At 35.8% G+C, this 26,349-nt stretch overlaps 1 protein-coding gene and 1 pseudogene across 1 annotated transcript in view; both read left to right on the plus strand.

Moving 5' to 3' along the window:
* The window catches only part of LOC124521202 (disintegrin and metalloproteinase domain-containing protein 5-like), a 132,679-nt gene extending 114,425 nt beyond the window's left edge, over nt 1–18,254 (plus strand). The window contains exons 19-22 of the mRNA XM_047092312.1: nt 6,208–6,367; nt 8,303–8,353; nt 18,027–18,081; nt 18,186–18,254. Of these exons, the coding sequence (XP_046948268.1) occupies nt 6,208–6,367; nt 8,303–8,353; nt 18,027–18,081; nt 18,186–18,254 (335 nt within the window). The remainder of the gene's footprint in view (nt 1–6,207; nt 6,368–8,302; nt 8,354–18,026; nt 18,082–18,185) is intronic.
* LOC124520411 (60S ribosomal protein L15-like) lies at nt 4,965–5,578 on the plus strand (annotated as a pseudogene).
* Nucleotides 18,255–26,349: the final 8,095 nt, after the last annotated feature.

Raw genomic sequence — 26,349 nt, forward strand, 5'->3', positions numbered from 1 at the left:
CTAAGTATGCATACAGATGAGCAAAGTGTAGTTTAGATTTGAGCAAGATAACAAAATTTTGCTTTATCTTATCTATAATTTCATTAAAATTTGCATAGAAATTAAGAAACTTTTTTAAACTTCATTTTTGAAATCAAATTACGTCAGAGCTGGAGAAATACTTTCCTGCCATATTCACTTGGTAGGACAGAATCCTTGCTACACTTAAGGGGCCAACAGATGTTATCAAAATTTTCACATTTTTCTCCCACAGGAAATTTTAGTGTAATCAGTGAATCAGGAAATGTAACTTCATTTGGTTTGGTAGGGGAATGAGTGATAGGGCAGTGCATGTTTGTTCCTATAGTGTGCTCAAGCTAATTTGCTGGTTATTTTTGTCGGGACTTTGGTGTCTTTTGGAGAGAGAAAAGTTTTTTGTTTGTTTTTATTTGGGAAACAAAAAGTGGAGTTGATTTAAACATACTTGCTTATTTCATCCAAGAAATTTGAGATTCAACCTCCAAATGTGCTTTCACATACCTATTGCATATTCCTTTTTTATTCAGATATAATTGACATATAGCATTATATTAGTTTCAGGTGTACAGTATGATTCAATATTTGTATACATTGTGAAATGATTGCTATAAGTCTAGTTAGCATCCGTCACATACATAGTTGTAGGTTTTTTTTCTTGTGATGAGAACTTTTAAGGTCTATTCTGTTAGAAACTTTCAAATATGCAATACAATATGACTTACCATAGTTACAATGCTATACATCACACTCCTAGGATTTATTTATTTTATAACTGGATGTTTGTACCTTTGACCCTCTTCATCCATTTCATTTACTGCCACTTCCACACCTCTGGCAACCATCAATCTGTTCTCTGTATCTATGAGCTTGTATTTTTTTTTTTTACATATAAATGAGATCATACAAATGTACTGTCTTTCTGTCTGACTGATTTCACTTAGCATAATGACCTTGAGGTCTATCCATGTTGTTACACATGGTAAGTCTTCATTCTTTTTATGGCTGAATAATATTCCATTATATATATATAACCCCATTTTTTTATCCATTTATTCATTGATAGACATTTAAGTTGTGTCCATATCTTGGCTATTATAAATAATGCTGCAGTGAACATGGAGGTGCATATATAGTTTTGAGTTAGTGTTTTCATTTTCTTTGGCTATGTACCCAGAAGTGAAATTGCTGGATCATATGGTAATTCTATTTTTAATTTTTTAAAACATGTGAGGTGATATCTCCTTATGGTTTTCACTTGTATTTCCCTCTTGATTAGTGATGTTGAGCATCTTTTCATGTATGTTAGCCATTTGAATGTTTTCTTTGGAAAAATTTCTATTCATGTCTTGTGCCCATTTAAAAATCAGATTATTTGTTTGTTTTTTTTTGCTGGTGAGTTGGATGAATTCTTAATATATTTTGGATATTAACCCCTTATTAGATATATTATTGACAAATATTTTCTCTCATTCAATGGGTTGCCTTTTAATTTTGTTGATGGTTTCCATTGCTGTGCAGCTCTTTAGTTTGATGTAGTCCCACTTGTTTATTTTTGCTTTTGTTGTTTTTACTTTTGATGTCAGATTTCAAAAAATTATCACCAAATCAATATCAAGGAGCTTACTACCTGTTTTATTCTAGGAGTTTTATGGTTTCAAGTACATTCAAGTCTTTAAAACATTTTGAGTTAATATTTGTATATTATGTAGAATGGTCCAATTTCATTCTTTAGCATGTGGATAACCAGTTTTCCCCAATACCATTAATTTAAGAGACTGTCCTTTCCCCATTTTATATACTTGGCTCCTTTGTCATAAAATAATTGACCATATATGTGTGGGTTTATTTCTGCATCCAAATTATTTTTGTCATATTGTGTAATATGCTCTGTTTGGTTATTTATATTTTCAATCCAGTGGTATTACAAATAGTCACGTAGGGTCACCTCATGACTGGGTGAGGGTCACCCAGTCTGGCTCTTGAGCTGGGCTCAGGTCATGATCTCACAGTTCATGGGTTTGAGCCCCATGTCAGGCTTTGTGCTGACAGTGCAGAGCCTACTTGGGATTCTCTCTCTCTCTCTCTCTCTCTGCCCCCCCCTCCACTCATGTGCTATCTCTCTCAAAATAAACAAACTTAAAAAAAAATAGTCATTTAGTTTTCATGTTCAGTGATGTCCGGGTCATGCTGGTGTTAGTATTGTAATGATTCTGATTATCATCATCTGAGCTCTTAGAAAACATGATTATAATATTGACAATAAGAAAAATTATATTAACACTCTCTTGACACAAAGGGCAACAGTTAATCCAAAGACTAAGTCAAAGATGGACTGTTAATGATTTCAATACCCTTAGGCTGCACACTTAAGTCGCATCACTCAAAATGAACCACAAATTAGGGGTGCCTAGGCAGCTCAGTCACTTAAGTGTCCGACTTTGGCTCAGGTCATGATTTCACAGTCTGTGAGTTCGAGCCCCGCGTGAGGCTCTGTGCTGACAGCTTAGAGCCTGGAGCCTGCTTCGGATTCTGTGTCTTCCTCTCTCTCTCTGCCCCTCCGCCGCTCATGCTCTATCTCTGTTTCTCAAAAAATGAATAAACGTTAAAAAAAATGAACTACAAATTACAATTGTCAACATCTGCAGTCAGAGTTAAAAACAGCAACCATAGAAGGCGGATAATTTATGCTTACTCATTTGACCCCAAAACAACGTTGCTTTTAGTTCCTGTTTTTTTTTAACTTCCAAATGGATTTTGTTCTTTAACTTCAACCTTCCAAACCAGTTTTCATAACTCAGAAAATTTTGCATCTCATTATTGGATTATTTGGTATTTGAGACTTCCCATATGACAACTTTGATGGTCCCAGGCAAATGTTCATGGTTGCTTTCCCTATATCACTCTGGGTCCAAATGGCAGTAGAATGGTGGCACTTGAACCTGGGATCAGAGGAAACCTCTTAATCCAACTAGTTTCCTTTGGTCAGCTGCCATAAGGTCTGTCTTAATCCCTTATATTCTGGGGCCTGTAGGTCTACTATGAAAGCTCCTCATGCAGGAAGAATCCTTTCTTATTCATGGATGAATCAGTGTTTTTTGTTTTATTAAGGCCTCCAGCTGATTGGATGAGGCCTACTCACATTAAAGAAAGCTATCAGCTTTACTTAGTCTACTGGTTTAAATGTTAATCTTATTCTAATTCACACTCACAGAAACACCCAGGATAATATTTGACCAAATATCTGAGCATGTTGTGGCCTAGTCAAGTTGGACACAAAATTAACCATCACACACACTAATAATAGTATTTGCTAATAGGAAGATACCAGGAGCCCCTCGCTATAAAATTTTTTTGGTAGGGTATACTTACCTGTATACATAGATTCTTCTTTTTTTTTTAATTAATTAATTAGTTAATTAATTTTGAGAGAGACAGAGTGAGTGGCAGAGGGGAAGAGGGGGGAAAGAGGATCTGAAGTGGGCTCCATACTAATAGCAGAGTGCCTGATGCAGGGCTTGAACTCTCAAAGCATGAGATCATGACCTGAGCTGAAGTCGGACACTCAATTTACTGAGCCACCCAGGCATCCCTGATTATTCTAAATAAACCTGGAATCTATCTATTTATGGCAGAATAGCCAGTTGGAGAAACTGGGTAATCATGTAAGCTGCATAATTAACAGTGCCATTCATGACTACTTTACTCAAAGCTCTCATCTGTTTTTTTCTGAAATCATTCTGAATGTAGGGGAAAAAGGAAAAGAAGGGAAACTTTTAGGAGTTGCAGCTGATGGATTCAAGCTCTTTCATGAAAAACAAAACAAAACAAAAAAACAAAAAAAAACCCCACCTTTTTTTCTGTACCTGATGTTTGCCTATAAAGTTTGGCAAGGGTAAGACCTCTGTTTTAGGGAGTCTGATTTAACAAACTCTTGAGCCATAAAGGCTAAGACATTTGGGGTAATAAAAGGGAGGAGGTGAAATACCATTAATAGTTAAATGCCTGAAAAATTCACTACATCTTTGGAATTAAGTAAAAGAAGCTTGAGGGAAGATTACTGGGGACTAATCTTAACCAATGTAAAATGGAGACCCAGAGTAAATAAGTGAATAAATATTCTTTCATGGTGGTTACTAGTAGTGCCTGTTAAAACTAGACAATAGGAGGTAAAGATGTAAGACCAGTTTTTTGGGTTTCTAGAAATCCTACTCATGTTCTGAGGCTTTCCTTTTTTAATAACCCATGTGGCATCATTGATTATCCAAAAGACTATAAAAGTAGCTGAGAATAAATCTGCAGTATTTGGCCAGAGAGGATGCCCTCTTCATCTGATTCACTGGCTTTCTGATTACAAATATAATGTCATCCTCATTCCAGAGGTATTGGAAACCGCAATCACAAGCACAAAGTAGACTAGAAAAGTGTTGCTCCTAGCTTGAACTGACTTGAAAAATGCTACAGGAACTAAAAGAGAAGCACTGGGGCAGTCTTCAGAGGAGTATATTAAGCCCTGACCATGCACAACTGTAGCTGGGGGGTGGCTCCTCTACTTATCATTGTTTGAACTAGCAGAGAACAGTATTCTATACCAAATTAAAAAAAAAAAAAACTTGCCAATAAATTTTGGAGAAAGCAGAGCTTGATAACATTATAAACCCAGATCGGTGGCTGGTATATACAATGTGGTGGAAGTTGAGTACCCATATAGGTCAGATGCTTAGGAATGAATACAGATGTCAGCTGAGAATGAATAAGAACTGATGAAGAAAATGTAGATATTAACATCAGTCAAAAATGGGTCAAAGTCAAGTTTGGCCATGCATTCTACAAAATAATTCTAGAGCCATCTTAATTTCCTATGGCTATATATTTGATTAAAAACTTAAGAGGAGAAAGACTTTTTTCTTTCTGCCTGGTGGCAGCTATCAGCTCAAAGGTAAGCCAAGATGGGCGATTACAAGTACATCCAGGAGCTATGGAAGAAGAAGCAGTCCCATGTAATGCGCTTTCTTCTCAGGGTGTGTTGCTGGCACTATCGCCAGCTCTCTGCTCTCCACAGCCCCCTTTCCAGCCCCTCTAGCTGATAAAACCCTTAAAGCCCACAGAGTGGGAGTACAAGGCCAAACAAGGTTATGTCATACATCAGATTCGTGTGTGACATGGTGGCCATAAATGCCCAGTCCCTGAGAGTGTTACCTATGGCAAGCCTGTCCATCATGGTGTTAACCAGCTAAAATTTTCCCCAAACCTTCAATCTGTTGCAGAGGAGTGAGCTAGATGCTACTGTGGGGTTCTAAGAGTCTTGAATTCTTACTGGGTTGGCGAAGATTCCACATACAAATTCTTCGAGATTATCCTCATTGATCCATTCCATAAAGCTATTAGAAGAAACCCCTACACCCAGGGGATAACCAAACCAGTCCACAGGCACAAGGAGATGGGAAGGCTGACATCTGCAGACCACAAGAGCAGTGGCTTTGGAAAGGGCCACACTATCGGTGGTCCTCCCCATGCAGCATGGAGAAGATGCAATACTCTTCAGTTCTGCTGTTACCACTAATATAAATAATGCTTGTAAAATTCTTACCTAATAAACAATGTAGGACAGTAAAAAAATAAGAACTTAGTTAAATAATTTAGTTATTTAGTGAATACAAATTTTTAATATTTAGAAAAAATATATAATGTAAGAGAAATTAAATGCCACATTTCCCAGATTTAATTCTCATGTATAGGTACAATCCCAATACTCTCTATGATATACATGTTTGAATTTTGGATAAGCTATATCAGAAAGAAGTTGAAGAAATGGTTGTAAACATTAAAGGTATACTTCATGAAGGAAGATTACCTTCAATCAAATAAATCTATACTATAAATCTACTATAGGGTGTAAGGTTGGAAATTCCTGAGCAATAAAGCACTAGTAGCAGCCCATTTTATATTTTATATGTTAGCTTAAATGTTAATTTATATGTTAGTTTAATTCATATTTTATATGTTAGTTTTAATAGTTTGTATGTTAGTTTAATAATGTAATATATTCATAAAATATGAGTGAAATGTTTAGTGTTTGGGAATAATGTTGGTAATGATATCCTCTACATATTTTCATTTGGTTAATAAAATTTCTAATATAATTTGAAATTATGAGTATAATATGAAATTACCTATAATTTTCCATTATAGGTAAAAGTGATTTGGGGGGACGATCTACCACTCCTTCAAAACACCAATTTGAACTCATTTTCTACATTTCTCTACCTCTGCTCATCATCACTGCTGCTGTTGTAATAAAGCAGAATAAAATAAGAGAGCTGTGCTACAGGGGGGAAACTGAAAGTGACAGGTATATTTTTGTTTACTCTTACTAAATTCAATGAGTCAAGAAAAAAGTATTCCTGTTTCATCAGGGATAATCTAAGACACGAGGTAGAACAATATGAGGCGAGGCCCAGGGAAATATTTCAAATCCGTCTGATGTCCTCCTTTTTTTTGTTGTTTCCTAGTTTTACTCCTTACTAGAACCATTCATTTTACCACTAGTATCACTTTCAGAGGAGCTATAGCTGCCAAGAGTATTGTGGAGGTCTGTTCCGCCTCTTAGTCTACCAATTCTGTCTTCGGGCTTCATGAGAGTATGTAATACTGCATCTCAAGGAATTTTTTAGATACAGGTACTCAGACCAGTGGCAAATGACTTTATTAGAATGGATCTCTCAGCTGAAAATAGTATTTATGAACCTGCTTCCATAATATTTATTTTCCTAAGTATTGATGCTGCTAATTTATAAAAACATTTCTTAACCAGAAATTACATGTGCAGTTTATAACACAGGTTAGGACACAGAAGGCAGCGTCATGAAATGGGAAAAAAATTACATTTTAGCCTCAGAAAACCTATTTTTAATGCCTAAATCTTGCATGCAGAAACTATGACACCTTGAGCAAGTGATTTAATATCTCTGTTCTTAAAATTATTCTCTATAAGAAGGACAGATTCCATATGTTTTTACTCCTATATGGATCCTGAGAAACTTAACCAGACCATGGGGGAGGGGAAGAAAAAAAATGGTTAGAGAGGGAGGGTACCAAAACATAAGAGACTCCTAAAAACTGAGAACAAACTGAGGGTTTATGGGGGGTGGGAGGGAGGGGTGAGTGGGTGATGGGTATTGAGGACACCTGTTGGGATGAGCACTGGGTGTTGTATGGAAACCAATCTGACAATAAATTTCATAATAAAAAATATTCTCTATAACTCTATACAATGAGAGATAATAAGCTTCCCTTATTATTTTCAAAAGTATAATAAACTTTTGGGTATACAAAACTAATAAGTGAAATCACCACATTATCTGTAATCTGTTACACAAATATTTAGTCATAATTATTAAGCCCCTTATTCATAATTTACTATGTTTTCCCACAGAGCGATTTACCTCTAGTTTTAACTTCCAGGAATTGGTAGAAAGAGAAGACATGAGTATATGTTATGAAAAGAAGAAAAAAATAGGAATATATAGAAAAATTAACTGAAATTTTTGACTGCTACTTTAAGGCTTTAGCTTAATTTTACCAGAGGAGTTAGGGGTATCATAGAAGCAAAGGGCCTGTCTGTACGTATGTGGGCTTATAAATAATTCAATAAATGTAAAAGTAAGATGAGAGGAGTTAATCAACAAAGCAAGGTGGCTGATGGCATTTGTTCTAATATTAAGCATCTATCTATAGATGAATGCATAAAGTAGATGTGGTAGATATACACAATGGAATATTACTCAGCTGTAAAAAATAATGAAATCTTGCCATTTATAACAACATGGATGGAACTAGAGTGTATTATGCTAAGTGAAATCAGTCGGAGAAAGACAAATATGATTTCACTCATATGCAGAATTTAAGAAATGAAACAAAGGAACAAACAAGCAAAAAAAAAAAAAGACAAACTAAAAGCAGACTCATACATACAGAGAACAAACTGGTCGCCAGATAGGAGGTGGGTTGAGGGAATGGATGAAATAGGTGAAGGGGATTAAGACTACACTTATCTCGATGGACACTGAGTAAAATGATTGTTGAATCATTATACCATACACCTGAAGGTAATATAACACTCAGAGTATGTTAATATAATTCAAGAAAGACAAAAAAGAATTGTACCTGTTTTATTTTGTTGGAAAGAGACATTTAATGAGTCACTCTGTTTCTTTGAAAAATAGTCACTTAGTTGTTCAAGATTTAAAAATTTTCCCACTTAAAATAAACTTTGTCAATTTTATAGATCTGTGTCAGAAGAAAGCAGCAGTAACAGCAAATTAGCCACCAGTGAAAGGTGAATATAGAACAACGCGATTAACCATTGTGCATTGTATGTTTTGATCATTGTTTAGGAGCACTTCAAAATTATTAATTTGAAACCAAAATATTTGTTCATAAGATTCTTTATGTTTCTCACTGTTAGTTAGCATTTATAATATGAAAAAAACAAAGCTTGCTTTCATGATATCTCAACCTCTCTTTACCAGCCTACCCTAAAGGAGTGATTTTTGTGTATACTCACAAGCATCAGTAAGCACATAATTTGTGCGATTTTTTTTTGAGCATTGGTACAGAGCACTTATATCTTAATGACATTTTACTGCCACATGTAAAGAACACTGATATTATAAGGGATATCATATGTGCTTGTAGTTACACTATTATCTTAGAAAAAAATAACTGCTAGTAAGGTAAAGACTTGACATTTTCATTCATTTTACTGTCTTAATTCATCTGGGAAAGTAAATTTAGAGATGAGACTATGGAGTAATCAAACAGAATATTTTGTAAAATTATATATTCCTCATTTGTTATTGGTATATAAAAATTTCCCATACCATATGATGGGTAGAATATAAAAGGAGACAATATTTTATATAGCATCCCAGATTATTTTTCAAATTCTGTCTTCATCCTTGCAGGACAAAGTTGCATGCTATGATATTTGTGTAACAAATATTGAGATACATGTCTGAATTGAGGGAATTCCTAATTTTAAAAGAAACTCTATTAAGTATGGACAGTCACCTTCCTAATCCTATTGTCAAGACTGACTGTTTTAGGTTCTACAAAAATTAGGCATATCATTGCTTTCTAGGTAAGACTATACTTTAATCCTTTTAATCACAATGAAATGCGTATTACAGGATGGAGAACAATCAAATGTGGTTTATTTCATGATAGTCTCTATCAAAAAGAGAAAAAGAAGAAATAATTGCACTCAAAGACTGGATGGAAACAAATAATTAAGGAAAGAGCAGAAATAAATGAAAAGGAAAATAAACAGAAAAATAACAAAAATGAGCAGAGAGGCAGATTCTTAAAAATAGTAATGCATATAATTAACTGAAACTACACTGTGTATAAACCTTCTTTCAAGTAACATCTTCTTCATTAAAATATACATGTAATGTAAGTTTATGTGTAGAAGGATATGAGAATGACCATATGCTTAACTCATTGGAATGTGTATAATACGTCCTTTACCTAACATTTCCTTTCATTGAGACAAGTGTTTGTAAATGTATCTGTTGAAGCATATGAAAATAGAAAAAAATTAGTCAGTGGCTCAAAATAAAAAGAGAAAGGTTATAAAATACCAACGTCAGGTAATAAAATTGCATGTTTTTAAAATCTTTTGGACATTAGAAAAAAAGATAATAGTGATAACTTAAAATCAATAAATTTAAATTTTCAGATGAAATATATGTACTTTCCAAAAACATATCTTTCCCAAAGTAGAATAGAGAAAAAATGCAAATATGAATAAGTCTTTCCCATTAAATATCTGGAAACTGTCACTTAAAACTTTCTCACAAAGTTGATACTTGGGCATATTGTTTTCATGGCATGCATCAGGAACAAAAGAGCCAAGATAAATTAAGCCAGCACTTCCTTAATCACATTATCTTATATTGCATTGGCCAAACAAGTCACAATACCAAACCCAATGAGGGGATGTGTGTGATACACTCCACCCACTCTAATAGGAGATACTAAAAGGCCACATGGCAAAGAGCATGGATGAATAGACATATACCAGAAAAAGAATGAAGACATGGGAAAGTAATTCAAACCATTATATCTTTCAAATATTTAAAAAAGAAGTAATACCTGTCTTACACTAGTCATCTGGAGAATATAAAAAGAAGTGTATCCCAAGTTTCTCCATGTGGCCAGACTAACTTTAATACCAAAACTTGACAAAAGCTCTACTAGAAAGGAAAATTATAAATCAATTTCTGATTAAAGATGCAGCAATTTTAAATAAAACATTTCCAAGTAAATCTAGTTAGCATTGTAAAAGATAAATAGCCATGGAGGGGAAGGGTGAACTAATAATGATAAGTTCATTTAAAATTAGAAAGCCAATATAATATAATTTACCATATTGATAGAAGAGAACAATTATGTGATCATTTCTATAGGTGAAGAAAAAAATAGCCTTTCACTATAAAAATGCCCACTTAACCAGTGATAGAAGGAGGCTATTGCAATTTGGTAAAGGAAATTTGAAACAAGAAAATATACAGCAAACATTCCAGTTAATGCTGAAATTGTGAATGTTTACCCCTGAGATCAGGAACATATTTCACAATTGTATTCTTTTTCAACATTGTATGGGTGATCCTAGCCAGGAAAATAAGGTAAGAAAAAAAAGTAGAAAGATTGGAAATAAAGAATGAATAATGTCATTGTTTGTAGATAATATGACTGTGTACATAGAAAAGTCTAAGACATAACAAACAAATTAGAATTAATAAATGAATTTAAGGTGCCTGGATACAAGGCCAATATATAATCAGTTTTTTTTTAATGTTTATTTATTTATTTATTTGAGAGAGAGAGAGAGAGAGCCCACAAGTAGGGGAGGGCAGAGAGAGAAACACAGAATGTGAAGCAAGCTCCAGACTCTGAGCTGTCAGAAAGGGACCAATGCAGGGCTTGACCTCACAAAGCCTGAGATCATGACCTGAACTGAAGTGGGCCGCTAAACCGACGGAGCCACCCAGGCACCCCAAGATTTTATTTTTAAGTAATTTCTATACCCAATTTGTAGGGGGGGACAGAGGATCTGAAGTGAGCTCCATGCTGACAGGCTGACAGCTGCAAGCCTGATGTGGGGCTCGAACCAACGAACAGTGAGATCATGACCTGAGTCAAAGTCGTATGTTCAACTTGACTGAGCCATCCAGGCACCCCAATATAAAATCAATTTTAACTTTATACATACACAAGCAACAAACAATGAGAAAATTAAAATTGAAAAATGCAACTATATATACTTTGTGTATGTGTGTGTGTGAGAGAGAGAGACAGACAGACAGAGACAGAGAGAGAGAGACATACATGGGAATGTATTCGGTGAGAATATGAAAGAAATTTATACTTGAAATACAAAATATTGCTGAGAATTTTAAGAAGACCTAAATCAATGGAGGAACATGGTGTGTTCAATATTTTAAGATATAATTTTTTCCCAAATTGATCTATAGATTTAATGCAATCCTAAAATAAAAATCTTGACATTATTTTTGATGGAAAATTATAAAATGATTGTAAAATTTTTGTGAAAATAGAAATATAATAACATAATGTTGAAGATGAAAGAAAAAGAAAACTTTCACTGCTTAATAGCAACACTTTCTATTCAGTGATCCATTAATTCTTGTTATGTGTGTGAGGTAGTGATAAAAGTTTATTTTTCCCATATAGATATATAATTGATCCACCATTGTTCAAAAGAACATTCTTCTCTCCACCACATAGCAGTGGCGCCTTAAGAGTGGAATCTCTATTTTTTTTTGTTGGTTCCAAAAACAGACCCACAATATACACATGTCTTATTTACTCTTCTTTTTAATTTTTTAAAAACATTTATTCCTTTTTTTTAGAGACAGAGAGAGACAGTGTGAGCAGGGGAAGGACAGAGAAAGAGGGAGACAGAGAATCCAAAGCAGGTGCCAGGCTCTGAGCTGTCAGCACAGAGCCCAATGTAGGGCTTGAACTCACAAACTGTGAGATCATGACCCGAGCCAAAGTCAGATGCTTAACCCACTTGAGCCATCCAGGCACCCATGTCTTATTTATTTACTCTTAAGTATAGTTGGCTATATTTATATTAGAAAAATATATGTTAAGTCAAAACTTGTCACAAGAAACACAGGTCATACATTATTTACACTATATGATGATAAAAAGGATTAATTCACCAGAAATATATATATATATATATGTATATATATATATGTATATATATGTATGTATATACATATATATACATATATGTACGTATACATATAATATATGTATATATATGTGTATATATATATATGCACCCAACATCAGAGCATCTAAATATATAAAGCAAACGTTGATAGATATGAACAGAGAAAGCCATAGACAGCTATACAGTAAAAGTAGGAGACTGCAGTATCTCACTTTCAATAATAGAACATCCACACAGCAAATCAACTTAAAAAGAACACCCTTGAGCAACCCTATAGACCAATGGGACCTAATAGACATATATGGAACAGTCTACCCAACAGTAGCAGAATATAAATTCTTAAGTGTACATGAAATATTCTTTAGTATAGATGAAGTATTAGTCGACAAAAGAAATCCTAACAAATTAAGAAAATCTATGTCATACCAGGTATCTTTTCTGACCACAATGGAATGAAACTAGAGATCAGTAGCAGAAGGAAAACCGGAATATTTACAAAAATGTAGAAATTAAACAGTACATTCTTGAACAACCAATGAAGAAGAAATAAGAAGGAAATTAGAAAACTGTCTTTTGGAGTATTTTTTAAGAAAATATCTTGAGACAAATGAAAATGAAGACACAGCATACCAAAACACAGCTTAGGGAAGCCTGGGTGGCTCAGTTGACTGGTTAAGTGTCAGACTTCAGCTCAGGTCATGATCTCACAGTTCATGGGTTCTAGCTCCACATCCAGCTCTGTGCTGACAGCTCAGAGCCTGGAGCCTGCTTCTGAGTCTGTGTCTCCCTCTGTCTCTCTGCCCCTCCCCCACTCAGGCGCGCGCGCGCGCGCGCAGCGTGCGCGCGCGCACACACACACACACACACACACTCTCTCTCAAAACTAAATAAACATTAAAAACGATTTTAAAAAGTAGTGCTTAGAGGGAAGTTTATATCAATAAAGGCCTACATTTTTTAAAAAGTAGAAAGATCTCAAATAACCTAATTTTACACATTGAGAAATGAGAACAAGAAGAACAAACTAAAGCCCAAAGTTAGCAGAAGGAAGGAAATAATAGAGATTAGAGCAGATAATAACAAAATAAAGAATAGAAAAGCAGTTGGGGTGCCTGGGTGACTCAGTCAGTTAAGTGTCCGACTTTGGCTCAGGTCATGATCTTGCAGTTTGTGAGTTTGAGCTCTGGGCTCTGTGCTCAACAGCTCCGAGCCTGGAGCCTGCTTCAGATTCTGTGTCTCCCTCTCTCTCTGTTCCTCCTGCATTCTCTCTGTCTCTCTCTCTCTCTCTTTTAAGAATAAACAAATATTTAAAAAAATTTTTTTAAAGAATAGAAAAGCAATTGAAAAAATCAACAAAAGCACTGTTTTTTAAATGAAAATTAATTAAACTTTAGCTAGACTAACACAAAAAGAGAGAAGACTAATATGAATAAAATCAGAAATGAGAGAGCAGACATTACAACTGGTGCTACAAAAATAAAAAGAATCATAAAAAATTATTATGAACAATTACATACCAACAAACTGGAAAACCTGAAAGAAGTGAATAAATTTCTAAAAACACACAGCTTACCTAGGTTAAATTATGAAGAAATAGAAAGTGAACAGATCAATAACTAGTAAGAAGTTTGAACCAGTAATCAAAAACCTCCCAGCAAATAAAGTCCAGGATAGACTGGCTTTACTGGTGAATTCTACCAAACATTTAAGGAATAATTAATGCCAATCTTCCTCAAACTCTTCCAAGATATTGAAGAAGAGGGAACACTTTCAATCTCATTTTATGAGGCCAGCATTACCCTGACACCAAAACCATACAAGGACACCACAAGAAAAGAAAACCATAGGCTAATATCTGTGACTGGTATAGATGCAAAAGTCCTCAGCAAAATACTAGCAAAGTTCAACAGCACATTAAAGGATCATCCCCATAACAAAGTGATATCACGGGGCTGTAAGGATGGTCCATACAAAAATTAATCAATGTGATATCTCACATTAACAAAATGAAGAATAAAAAATGGCAGGGTCATTTCAATGCATACAGAAAAGGCATTTGACAAAATTGAAAACATTTTTATGATACAAACTTTTAACAAATTAGGTGGAAGGAGATTACTTCAATATAATAAAGGCGATATATGAAAAGCTCACAGCTAATATCATACTCAACAGTGAAAAACTTACCACCACATCTTACTAAATCTAGTAGTGGAAGCTCTAGCCAGGACAGTTAAGCAACAAAAAGAAAATAAAGGCATCTAAATCAGAAAAGGAAGAAGTAAAATTGTTCCTGTTTGCAGGTGACATGATTTTATATTTTGAAAACCCTAAAAATGCAGTAGGATCTGCTGAAAAATAAAATACTTAGGAATAAACTTAAGTAGGATGGTGAAAGACTTGGGTATTGATAACGGCGAGACATTGATGACAGAAGTAACACACAAACAAATGAGAAGACATTATAGGTTTTTGATTGAAAGAATTCATACTGTTAAAATGTCCATACTACCCAAAGTTATCTGCAAATTTGATAACATTTCTATGGTATTTTTGACAGAAATACAAAAAACAATTCTAAAACTCATGTGGAACCACAAAGTACCCTGAAGAGCCAAAACATGCTGAGAAAGAAGAACAAAGCTGGAAGCCTCACACTTCCTGATCTCAAAACATACAGATGACCCTTGAACAACATGAGTTTGAACTGTGTGGATCCACTCATACACAATTTTTAAATAAATACAGTATAGTGCTGTAAATGTATTTTCTCTTTATGATATTCTTAATTATCTTTAGCTTACTTATTAATACAGTATATAATATATATATATATATAAATTGAAGAAGAGGGAACACTTTTATGAGGCCAGCATTGGCTGTTTTAATTGACTGTTTTTATTGACTGTTTATATTTTAATTGACTGTTTATATTATCAGTAAGGCTTCCAGTCAACAGTAGCCTATTAGTAGTTAACTTTCAGGGAAGTCAAAAGTTATACACAGATTTTCAACTGCATGGGGGGTTGGTGCTCCTAATCCCTGTATTGTTCAAGGGTCAACTGCATTGCAAAGCTACTATAATCCAACAGTATGGTGCTCATATAAATACAGATACAGACCAATGGAACAGAATAGAGGGCTCAGACATCAACTCATGCATATATATATATATATATGTATATATAGTCAACTAATCTTTGAAAAAAGTGCTGAGAATACACAATGGGGAAGAGAGTCTCTTTGAGAAATGGTGCTGGGAAAACCTCTAGGATATCCACATATAAAAGAATGAAATTTGACCCTTTCTTTACACCATACACAAAAACAATTCAAAATGGATTAAACACTCAAATGTAAGACCTGAAACTGTAAAACTCCTAGAAGAAAACTTAGGGGAAAATCTTCATGACATTAGCCTTGGCAGTGATTTATGGGGTTGCTTATTTTCAAAAAACATTTTTCGTATTTTTAATGTACTATCAAATTTTATTAAAATATATAGGATACTTTGGTAAGTGTACAAGTTAAAGAGAAGTTTCTCATAATCACAGTACTCAAGAAAAATTTCCTTTAACAATATAGATGCATATCTTCTTAAATGTTTTTCTAAGCAAAACATACATATACTTTTTTTTTTACTTAGAGACTATTATGGGCAACTTTTAATATCTGAAGATATAGGTCTATGTCATCATTTTGTGACATATAGTATTCAATTTAAAAATGAAAAATAACTCATTTTAAAAATCTATCATTATGAATATTTAGACTACTTCCAGTTTTTCATTGTTGCAAACACCCTGTAATAAACATTATTATATAAATATACCTTTTAGAGCAATTGTCCAATTATAGTCTCAGAATAAATCCCTATAAGAGAAATTCATCAAAACATAAATATAATATATACACTATCATTGTCTTTGATACCTATTGCCAGATTACCTAGTTGTAGTGATAACCACCAATCCATTATATCAGGTTGTAACTTTTATAAGTTAGTTACTATTAAGTAGTCAGTTGCATGTGTGAATGGTATACTTTCTGAACCATAGAATATCTTAAATTTTAGTTTATTTTTCTATCTTATTGAATTTTCTGTTACTTTCCACTGTGTCATTTAGTAATGAGCTATTTCTATAACAAGTGCAGCACAAATATAAAATACACAATACAGGGGTGCCTGGATAGTTCAGTCAGTTAAGTGGCAGACTCTTGGTTTTGACTCAGGTCATGATCTCATGGTTTGTGAGTCTGAGCCTCGGGTAGGGCTTGTGCTGATAGCATGGAGCCTGGTTGGGATTCTGTCTCTCCCTCTCACTCTCTCTCTCTGTCTCAAAATAAATAAATAAACTTAAAAAAAAGAGAAAATACACAACATACTTATCTGAGATTACAGGAATTTTTGAGACTTTCTTTATATGAGAGATGCTTAGTGTGTTTTTACCCTCTCCCATCTCTCATTGCACTGATTTTTGTTATGTAAATTGGAATTTTAGACCTAGCCTACCATTAATAAATTCCCGTTTTTAAAACATGCCTTATTTTGGTTCCAAAATTTTTGTCATTTTCAATTTTGTACTGAAGTTTTCAACAAACATTTTGACTTTATTTTTTGCTTAACTGGTTTCATTCTTCATTATAAAGGGTGATATTTAGATTTTAATTACATTAAGATCCTTTTCCATCCAGAGGCATTGGTATTCCCAAATCTTACCTTGACTGTCCTTTCTTTCTTTTTTTAAAGTTTATTTTTTTTCTCTTGAGAGAGAGAGAGAGAAAGGGAGAGAGAGAGAGACAGAGAGACAGAAAGAGAGAGAGGGAGACACAGAATCCAAAGCAGGCTCCAGACTCTGAGCTTTCTGCATGGAGTCGGATGCTGGGCTCGAACTCATGAACTATGAGATCATGACCTGAGCAGAAGTTGGATGCCCAATAAACTGAGCCATCCAGGTGCCCCTTGACAGTCCTTTCTTAATTCATTCAATAAATTGTATCTGTATGTGAGTATGTGAATCATTCTGGTTCTTATGACAATTGTAACAAGCAATAAACATTCATTTCAAAAATACAGGTATGCAAAAGAATGAAACAGTGACCATTAATTTTAGCACCCAGGATGATTATTGTTAAAATATTTTAATATATAGTTGCACACATGTGTGTGTGCATATATATTGGTGTTTTTATATTTCACCAAATGTGATTGTACTTAGAATTATTGCAATTTTTTTTATTCTAAATTAAAATTCATATATTTAGAATGGAAATTTCAAAGTACTTTGTTTTATTGACCTAAATAGTTTCTGAACATAGGCAAATGAACAAATTACAGAATTTTAGGAAGCTGCTTCTATTACAAAACTAAGTATTTGCAGTTGAGGTAACAAATAATTGATTTTCTGGAATTAATTTTTATTTCCTTGATCCTTTCCCTTCAGTTAATTATAACCTTCAAGTTATTTGTGTTAGGGCTTGAAAAAAAGAGAAAAAGCACCACTGGCATTTTGTTTGTGTTATATTCTATTTTGTTTTATCTTGCAGCAACAGTCTGTAACAACATTGGCCTGGAGAAAGGACCAAAGAAATCCTCAGAAACTGAAGTAAACCAAGAAGGGAAAAATAATTTCACCCTCAACTCTGTTGGCACTACTGATGGTTTAAAGTATGAAATAATAAATCATCAGCGCTTGAATCACCAAAATTATGTCTGATGTTTTCTCTGTATTTTCAGTCTCAGCTTCCACCCTATGTACTCCAACATGAATCCATCAGAAGCTCTGAATCAGGTGAAAGCAGCCTAAGACCCTCATCTCATGAAGCCAAGAGGGCCTGCCAGTTCACTCTCAAGAGTGAAGTATACAGTGTCGCGTTTTTCCCTTATGCTCCTTAGGTTGACCCGAGTCTTCTTTCCTCAGTCCAACCTCTCTTCTTCTCTTCAGAGCTCCTGGCTTTCAGCTAGCCTGTGACTTGCCCCAGTGGCACTTATGAAGATAGGATTGAAATTCAACCCAATGCTTCTCTCTTTGAAAGCTATATACATGCTTGAGCCTGTTGAGACTCCTATTTACCAAGAGCAGATTTACTGTAGAGCTAAGGAAGCAAAAGCATCAGGGCCACTTACTTACATAGGGCTCTTTTCAAAGTCAGGACCCAATTTTATATTCTCTTTTTCAGAGATAGTTCATCAAATTTGATAGAGTTTGGGCCCTACAGAATCTGAATTTTCCTCTTTGCCCCAACCTTGGCAGTGGTGTGCTGGAGCCATTTCGTACCAGCTTACAAGAATTCATTACTAAAATTTGAGAAATTTTGCTCTCATATAAAAAGACAACAAATTTTCGGGGCGCCTGAGTGGCTCTGTTGGGTTAAGCGTCCGACTTTGGCTCAGGTCATGATCTCATGGTTCGTGACTTCAAACCCCGCGTCGGGCTCTGGGCTGATAGCTCAGAGCCTGGAGCCCGCTTTGGATTCTGTGTCTCCCTCTGTATGTGCCTCTGCTGCTTGCACTCTGTCTCTCGCATTGTCTCAAAAATAAATAAATATTAAAAAAAATTTAAAAAAAGACAACACATTTTGGTGAAGATGTGGAGAAATTGGAACTGTTGCCCACTGTTGGTGGGAATGCAAAATGGTGCAGCTGTTATAGGAAAAAGTATGGTAGTTTTGGTATGGTAGAAAAGTATGGTAGAAAACTACCATATGATCCGGCAAAGATGGAGAAAAATCATTTTGCTTTTAGATTAGAAAAGGGAGATGGATATTGAAAATAGGAGGGTGCCACTGAAATAAAATGTTTTGCTTCCTGGAAGACCACTTCTCTATTACTCATAATTTCATACAAATTGTGTAAAAGGCCAGTGAAAAGTTGGAAATTGGGTGGTTGTGTAAAACTTTAAGGATTTAGAAAGCTTATGAAAGAAATTGAAGAAGACACAAAAAAATGGAAAAAGATTCCATGCTCCTGGATAGGAAGAACAAGTATTGTTAAAATATCGATACTACCCAAAGCAATCTACATGTTCAATGCAATACCGATCAAAGTAACACCAGTATTCTTCACAGAACTAGAACAAATAATCCTGAAATTTGCATGGAACCAGAAAAGACCCCAAATAGCCAAAGCAATCTTGAAAAAGAAAACCAAAGCAGGAGGCATCACAATCCCAGACTTCAAGTTATACTACAAAGCTGTAATCATCAAGACAGTATGGTACTGGCACAAGAACAGACACTCAGATCAATGGAACAGAATAGACAACCCAGAAATGGGCCCACAAACGTATGGCTAACTAATCTTTGACAAAGCAGAAAAGAATATCCAATGGAATAAAGACAGTCTCTTCAGCAAGTGGTGCTGGAAAAACTGGACAGTGACATGAAGAAGAATGAACCTGGACCACTTTCTTACACCATACACAAAAATAAACTCAAAATGGATGAAAGACCTCAATGTAAGACAGGAAGCCATCAAAATCCTCAAGGAAAAAGCAGGCAAAAACCTCTTTGATCTTGCCCGCAGCAACTACTTACTCCACACGTCTCTGGAGGCAAGGGAAACAAAAGCAAAAATGAACTACTGGGACCTCATCAAAATAAAAAGCTTCTGCACAGCGAAGGAAACAATCAGCAAAACTAAAAGGCAACCGACAGAATGGGAGAAGATATTTGCAAATGACCTATCAGATAAAGGGTTAATATCCAAAATCTGTAAAGAACTTATCCAACTCAACACCGAAAAAACAAATAATCCAGTGAAGAAATGGGCAAAAGACATGAATAGACACTTCTCCAAGTAAGACATCCAGATGGCCAACCGGCACATGAAAAAATGCTCAACATCACTCATCATCAGGGAAATACAAATCAAAACCACAATGAGATACCACCTCACACCTGTCAGAATGGCTCACATTAATAACTCAGGCAACAACAGATGTTGGCAAGGTTGCGGAGAAAAAAGATCTCTTTTGCATTGTTTGTGGGAATGCAAGCTGGTGCATCCACTCTGGATAACAGTATGGAGGTTCCTCAAAAAGCTAAAAATAGAACTACCCTACACCCAGCAATTGCACTACTAGGTATTTATCCAAGGGATACAGGTGTGCTGTTTCGAAGGGACACATGCACCCCCATGTTTATAGCAGCACTATCAACAATAGCCAAAGTATGGAAAGAGCCCAAATGTCCATTGATGGATGAATGGATAAAGAAGAAGTGGTATATATATATACAATGGAGTATTACCTGGCAATCAAAAAGAATGAAATCTTGCCATTTGCAACTACATGGATGGAACTGGAGGGTATTATGCTAAGTGAAATTAGTCAGAGAAAGACAAAACTCACATGACTTCATTCATATGAGGACTTTAAGAGACTAAAACAGATTAACATAAGGGAAGGGAAACAAAAATAATATAAAAACAGGGAGGGGGACAAAATAGGAGAGACTCATAAATATGGAGAACAAATTAAAGGTTACATGAGGGATTGTGGGAGGAGGGATGGGCTAAATAGGTAAGGGGCACTAAGGAATCTACTCCTGAAATCATTATTGCACTATATGCTAACTAATTTGGATGTAAATTTTAAAAAATAAAAAATAAAGTTAAATTATAAAAAAAAACTTTGAGGATTTTTATTCCTATTTAGGAAACACAGGGCTTAGTCGTTCTGTATCAGTCAAAATATGTGCTGTTACTCAGATATACTTTCGTATGAAGTCATTTAATAGTAAATGTAAATTCTCAAATCAAAATGTAAAACCATTTCCTCATTGCTTATTGCACGCAGGCTTTGATCCCTGACATTTTTCTGGACTCACTCTGGAAAAATTCCCTTATCTCTACAGTGTTAAATTCTATGGATTCATCTCAGTCCTCTTTTTCTGTTTTTGTTTATTTGTTAGTTTGTTTATAATTGATTATTCATCGTTTAAAATTTGTTCCTTCTTTCATTTCTGAGACATTTCATCTCTTCTGACTCCTAGTTGCACATCTACCTCTGAGAATTCTTTCTCAATGTACTTTGTTACCATCCATTTATTTTTCCTTAAATATTGATGTTATTCACCCTTGACTTCCATCTCTTTTCATTGTACACCAGCAGTTCATAACTAACTGTGTGCATCATTCTACCTGGGGAGATTTTGCAAAATCCTTATTCTGAAAGCACCACCTCTCGAAATTTGTATTCAGTAGGGTATATCTCTGATAATGCTGGTTATTCTCCTGATATAAAATACTCTTCGTTGCTGTTAACTCAAATATATATATATATATATATAGAGAGAGAGAGAGAGAGAGAGAGAATCTGAAGTGTGTATATACACACACACACATACATACATACACACACATGTATAGGTCAGTGTTTTATCTGAGTTCATATGCCAACCTAAATTCCTGGTAGCCTCATGATGAACTAGACACAGATTACCAAATTAATTCTTGTTGGTGATTGTACCTCTCCCTAAGTGTGTTATGCAAGGTCATTTTTTGAATTCCTGGGTAAAAGAAGAGCCCCACTTAGATAGGTAGAGCTCACGACATGCAGAGTACTCACATATGGATCCCCTAGGAAAATATACAGAGCCTGCCTGCTTCTCCAGAATTATAATTAGAAACCAGGACACATTCCAAAGGAGAATGATTTCATCTATGAAACTTGAGATGATCCATACTAACATGCTCCCCTTTGACTCATAGCTTCAGCTGAACACTATTTAGATGGATTCTGATGGATGGTTTATGTCACCTTGTACAGGTATGGCCCATTTTCTGGGCAGTGGAGTCTGTCCTTTATTTGATGACTAGACCTCCAGGCTTCTTCAGTCTTGCAGCTCTGTGTTCTCGGCACAGGACTCCATAGTTGCCAACAAAACTGAAGAAAAGTGTGTAAAACTCACTCCTGTCTGCTATCACTAACTGTCAGTGATACAAAAAATTTATTCTTATGGTGGATTGGCTCAATTTAGTCACATAGTCCTAACTTCAAAGGAGGCCAGAAAACATCAGAACTCATGGAATATTTGGTGACCATTATTGTCCCTACCACATATGAAATGGAAAAAAAATTAAGGCTGTGTGATATCTGTGATAACTGTGGCCTGCCACAGTTCCCATGATAGAAGACCTTCTAAAGAACCTTTTGACAGGGCTGCAGTCATAGATTTGACTAGATCAGCTCCTGTCACTCATAAGTCCCTATAGAATCAGTTTGCTAGTTTCTGGGTTGGGTGTTAAACAAATTTCTGAGGTACACTGACACTGGAAAAGTGCCATTGCTGTACTGACAAAGACTTTAGCCATTTCTAAAAGTTGGACACCCTGGATGCACATAAGTATGTGCATAAACTGAGTGCCATGTGTGACAGGCACAGGAATGTTCCTTACAGTCTTCTTGCAATAAGGAGCATGAGTGGTGAAGGGTCTGAGCTGCCACACTCTGAAATACACAAGTACCTTTTTGTCGAGGTCACACTGCCCATGATCTGCTCTCAACCAGTGGTGGAATGTTGATCAACATACTAAAGCAGGCATTCCTAGGAGACTTAGGACTCCTCTGACAGCTGACTCTGGCTTGAAGACTCCCCAACAGTCCTGCTGAAACTTCCTTACGTTGAATGAGCCCTCCTTAAACTATGTGAATCCTAGATTGCTGCCTTCCAGTTTTCCCTCCCTCTCTCCTCTCCTTGGGGTCAGACTTGCTTCAGTCTGCCACCTTTCTCAGCCTTTTCATCTTTCTGCCCATTTTCCACATAGTGGTTTTCCTCCTAATCTGTGAACATTTAGTCCTGTCTTGGCATCTGCTTCTCAGAAGATCCAGATTAAAACAATAACGAAAGTATTATGAGTAAATTGGTAGTAAGATGTGGATTTGGTTTGGTTCATCGAATCTGGGAACAAATCAGGACAGGATCCTGGTTGGAAAAAAGGGCACAGATAGTCCCTAACACAAGGTGGCAGTACGATTCTAAAAATTTCATGGCAACTGGGAAAAGTAGCCCAGTAGAGGAGAAATGTAGTGGTAGAGATGCAATAAACCAGGTTTTTAAAGTCAGTGGAGTTAGTGGATTACTGCTAAATTTTGTTAATGCCCTACAGAAGGATGATAAGAGAACTAAGGCTGTTGACAAGAAGTTACTGGCTATGCCTGTGAGCCATAGAGTATCAATGGTACTTACAAAGAGGCCTTTATCAGCCATTGTTGCCTATCAGACATAGGTGGATGGAAGGCAGAAGATCTATTTGTTACACTTCCAAGTTTAGAGACTTCTGAATACTCAAAGGAGCTCTGTTAGGCTGTGGGAAAAACCTGAGATCCTGAAAATAGGAAAGAGGACTTCTGGATGTATGCCACTGAGGATGTTGATTTTTTTCACCCACCTCCTCCACTCACTGGTTGGAAGCCACTGTGCTTGAAGATGCTGCAGAAATTTCTTCCTCACAGAACAATGGATGCCTTCACCCCTATCTCATAGGAATTTCTGATTTCTTTTTCTGACTCACAGGCCAATAATTAGGGTTAGATCCTATCAACACAGATGGTGATGTGCTGGCCAGGTGGTAATGCTTGGCTGCCAGAATCCAAGAGACCTAAATCAGCATGGGTGAAGGAGCAGCCAAGGGGACTTGACTCACAGGTAGTTTTGCGGAGAGTAAATAGAGGATTGTGGCTTTTGGATGCAAAATAGATTGGCAGCCAACTAGAGAGTTGCTTGACATCAGTAATGAAGAGAAAGCAAGAGTAGCAGGACACTGAGAATTGTTTTCCCAGTAAAAAAATCACAATACCTGAGTCCCAGTTCCCAGACCTGAACCATTTTTCAAATCTGAAACCCATTGACTGAAAACATGGTTTGGTTCCTTGTTGGTAAAACCTTCTAACTCCATGGAAAGTATAAACTGTCATGATACCTCCTGTCTTTCCCTAAAGGAAGCTGCAGCCAATTACTCAAGTGTCTGTATGCTGACAAAAGGGGACTGACATTATATTTTGAGGACAATTAGACACAAATTCTGGGTTGATATTGACATCAGCACCCTTGTTGGATTTGGGGCCTATGAGAACCAGGTGATAAATTGGTTCTTGGCTAAAGTTTGGCTCACAGTTACCTCCTGGGTATATACACACCTCCAGTGGTCATTTACGAGTTCTCAAGTGCATAATTGGAACTGATATACTTGGCAGAGTAATCCCACATCGAATCCGTGATCTGTGGAGTAAAAGCTCTCCTAGTAGAAAAGACCAAAAGTAAATCTCTGACTGATACCATTTTCCCTTGGCCAAGATTGTAAATAAAAACAACATATCTTGTATGGGGACAGATGGTAGCTACACTTGTAGTGAGCAGAGCATAATGTATAGAGATGTTGAATCACCATGTTGTACTATTGAAACTAATATAACATTCTTTGTCAACTATACTCAAAAACAAAAAAACAAACAGCAAACAAACAACAACAATAAAAACATATCTTTGGGGAAAGGAGATAGTGGAAATTAGTACCACTTTTAACCTGCAAGGGTGGTGGTCTCCATCTTATTTTTGTTTAATTTCTCAGTCTTGTCCCAGCAAAATTGAGATGGAACCTGATAAATGATTAGACCAGTGCAGAGTTAACTAATTGTATAGTTGGCCCTTGAACAACAAGGGGTAGGGATGCTCCACAGTTGAAAGTTCATGTGTAACTTTTTTGACTCCCCAAAAACTTTACTAAGAGCCTTCTGCTGTCCAGGAGCCTTGCCGATAACATGAATACTTGATTAATACATATTTTGTGTGTTATATGTATTATACCCTGTATCCTTACAATAAAGTAAGCTAGAGAAAAAATGTCATCAAGAAAATCATAAGGAAAAGAAAACACATTTACAGTACTATACGTATATTTATGGAAAAAAATCTGCATATCACTGGACCTGAGAAGCTCAAACTTGTGTTGTTCAAGGGTCAAGTGTATACCTAATTTCAGTCAATGTGTCACATGTGGTATCATTTCTGGAGGTGATTAATAACACCTCAGGCGCATAGCATGTGGCCATTGATCTGGGGAATATATTCTTTTCCACTGAGATCAGAAATAGTTTACATTCACATTTACATTCACTGACTGTGCTAATTCCCTGTGCAGCAGGAATAAGAAAATGAAAAATACAATGCACACCAGAGGAATCTCTTCTTTCCTCAGTGTGCCTCTGGTATCCTCTAATGGCAAGGTTTAGCATCGTCTTCACTGGTAATGGATAAAATGTTTAGAATTCAATCCATTTTTGCAGAGTAGGTATTAAATAGTGAATTCAAATCTGAGAGGCAATAAATTGATAACTTGAATATGATCAGTTAAAGGAAAAAGCCTAAGCTAGTTTATGGGTGGTTTGGCCTGGCCTTCTGGGTATAGGCCTGAAGAGTATTAAATCACTGGGGACAAGGAGGTCTGGGGTAGAGGCATATGGGTACAAAGTGTTAATATTTTTGTATTACATATTAATGTCCACTAGAAAACATTCATTACCAAGAAAGGTACTAGAAAGAAAGTTCCCCCCAAAGGTGTCATGATAGGCATATAAATGACATGGCCATGGTAGCTATATATAGGCTTGATACCATAGATTTCCACTTACTGAGGCAGACAGAGTTATTGCTGCCACTGAATGTCAAACTTGTCAAAGGCAGAGACCAATATTAAGGTCCAATTTAGCACTTCTTTTTTTTTTAGGAAGGTAGCTGCCACTTGGTGGCAAGTTGATTATATCAGAACTTCTTCCATCCTAGAAAGGCCAGAGTTTTCTTTTAATTTTGTTCAATTATTCATTCACCTTTTCTACCTGCAGAGTCTTGGTTGGCACTACTGTTTATGGGATTACTGATATAACCAGTAATATAGTGGAATCCATAGGCATTAGAATCCCACATTGCATAACATCTGACCAGGGCACCCACTTCACAGTGAAGAAGGTATGGGAATGAGCCCACGACCATGAGATCTACTGATTGTTTCTCATACTGTGCCACTTAACCTCATAGAACTCTTGAACAACTACCTAAAGGTG

Source organism: Lynx rufus, unplaced genomic scaffold (genome assembly GCF_022079265.1).
Source record: "Lynx rufus isolate CCGP_SWC_20201006 ecotype Redwood Valley unplaced genomic scaffold, mLynRuf1.p SCAF_3, whole genome shotgun sequence".
NCBI classification, from domain to species: Eukaryota; Metazoa; Chordata; class Mammalia; order Carnivora; family Felidae; genus Lynx; species Lynx rufus.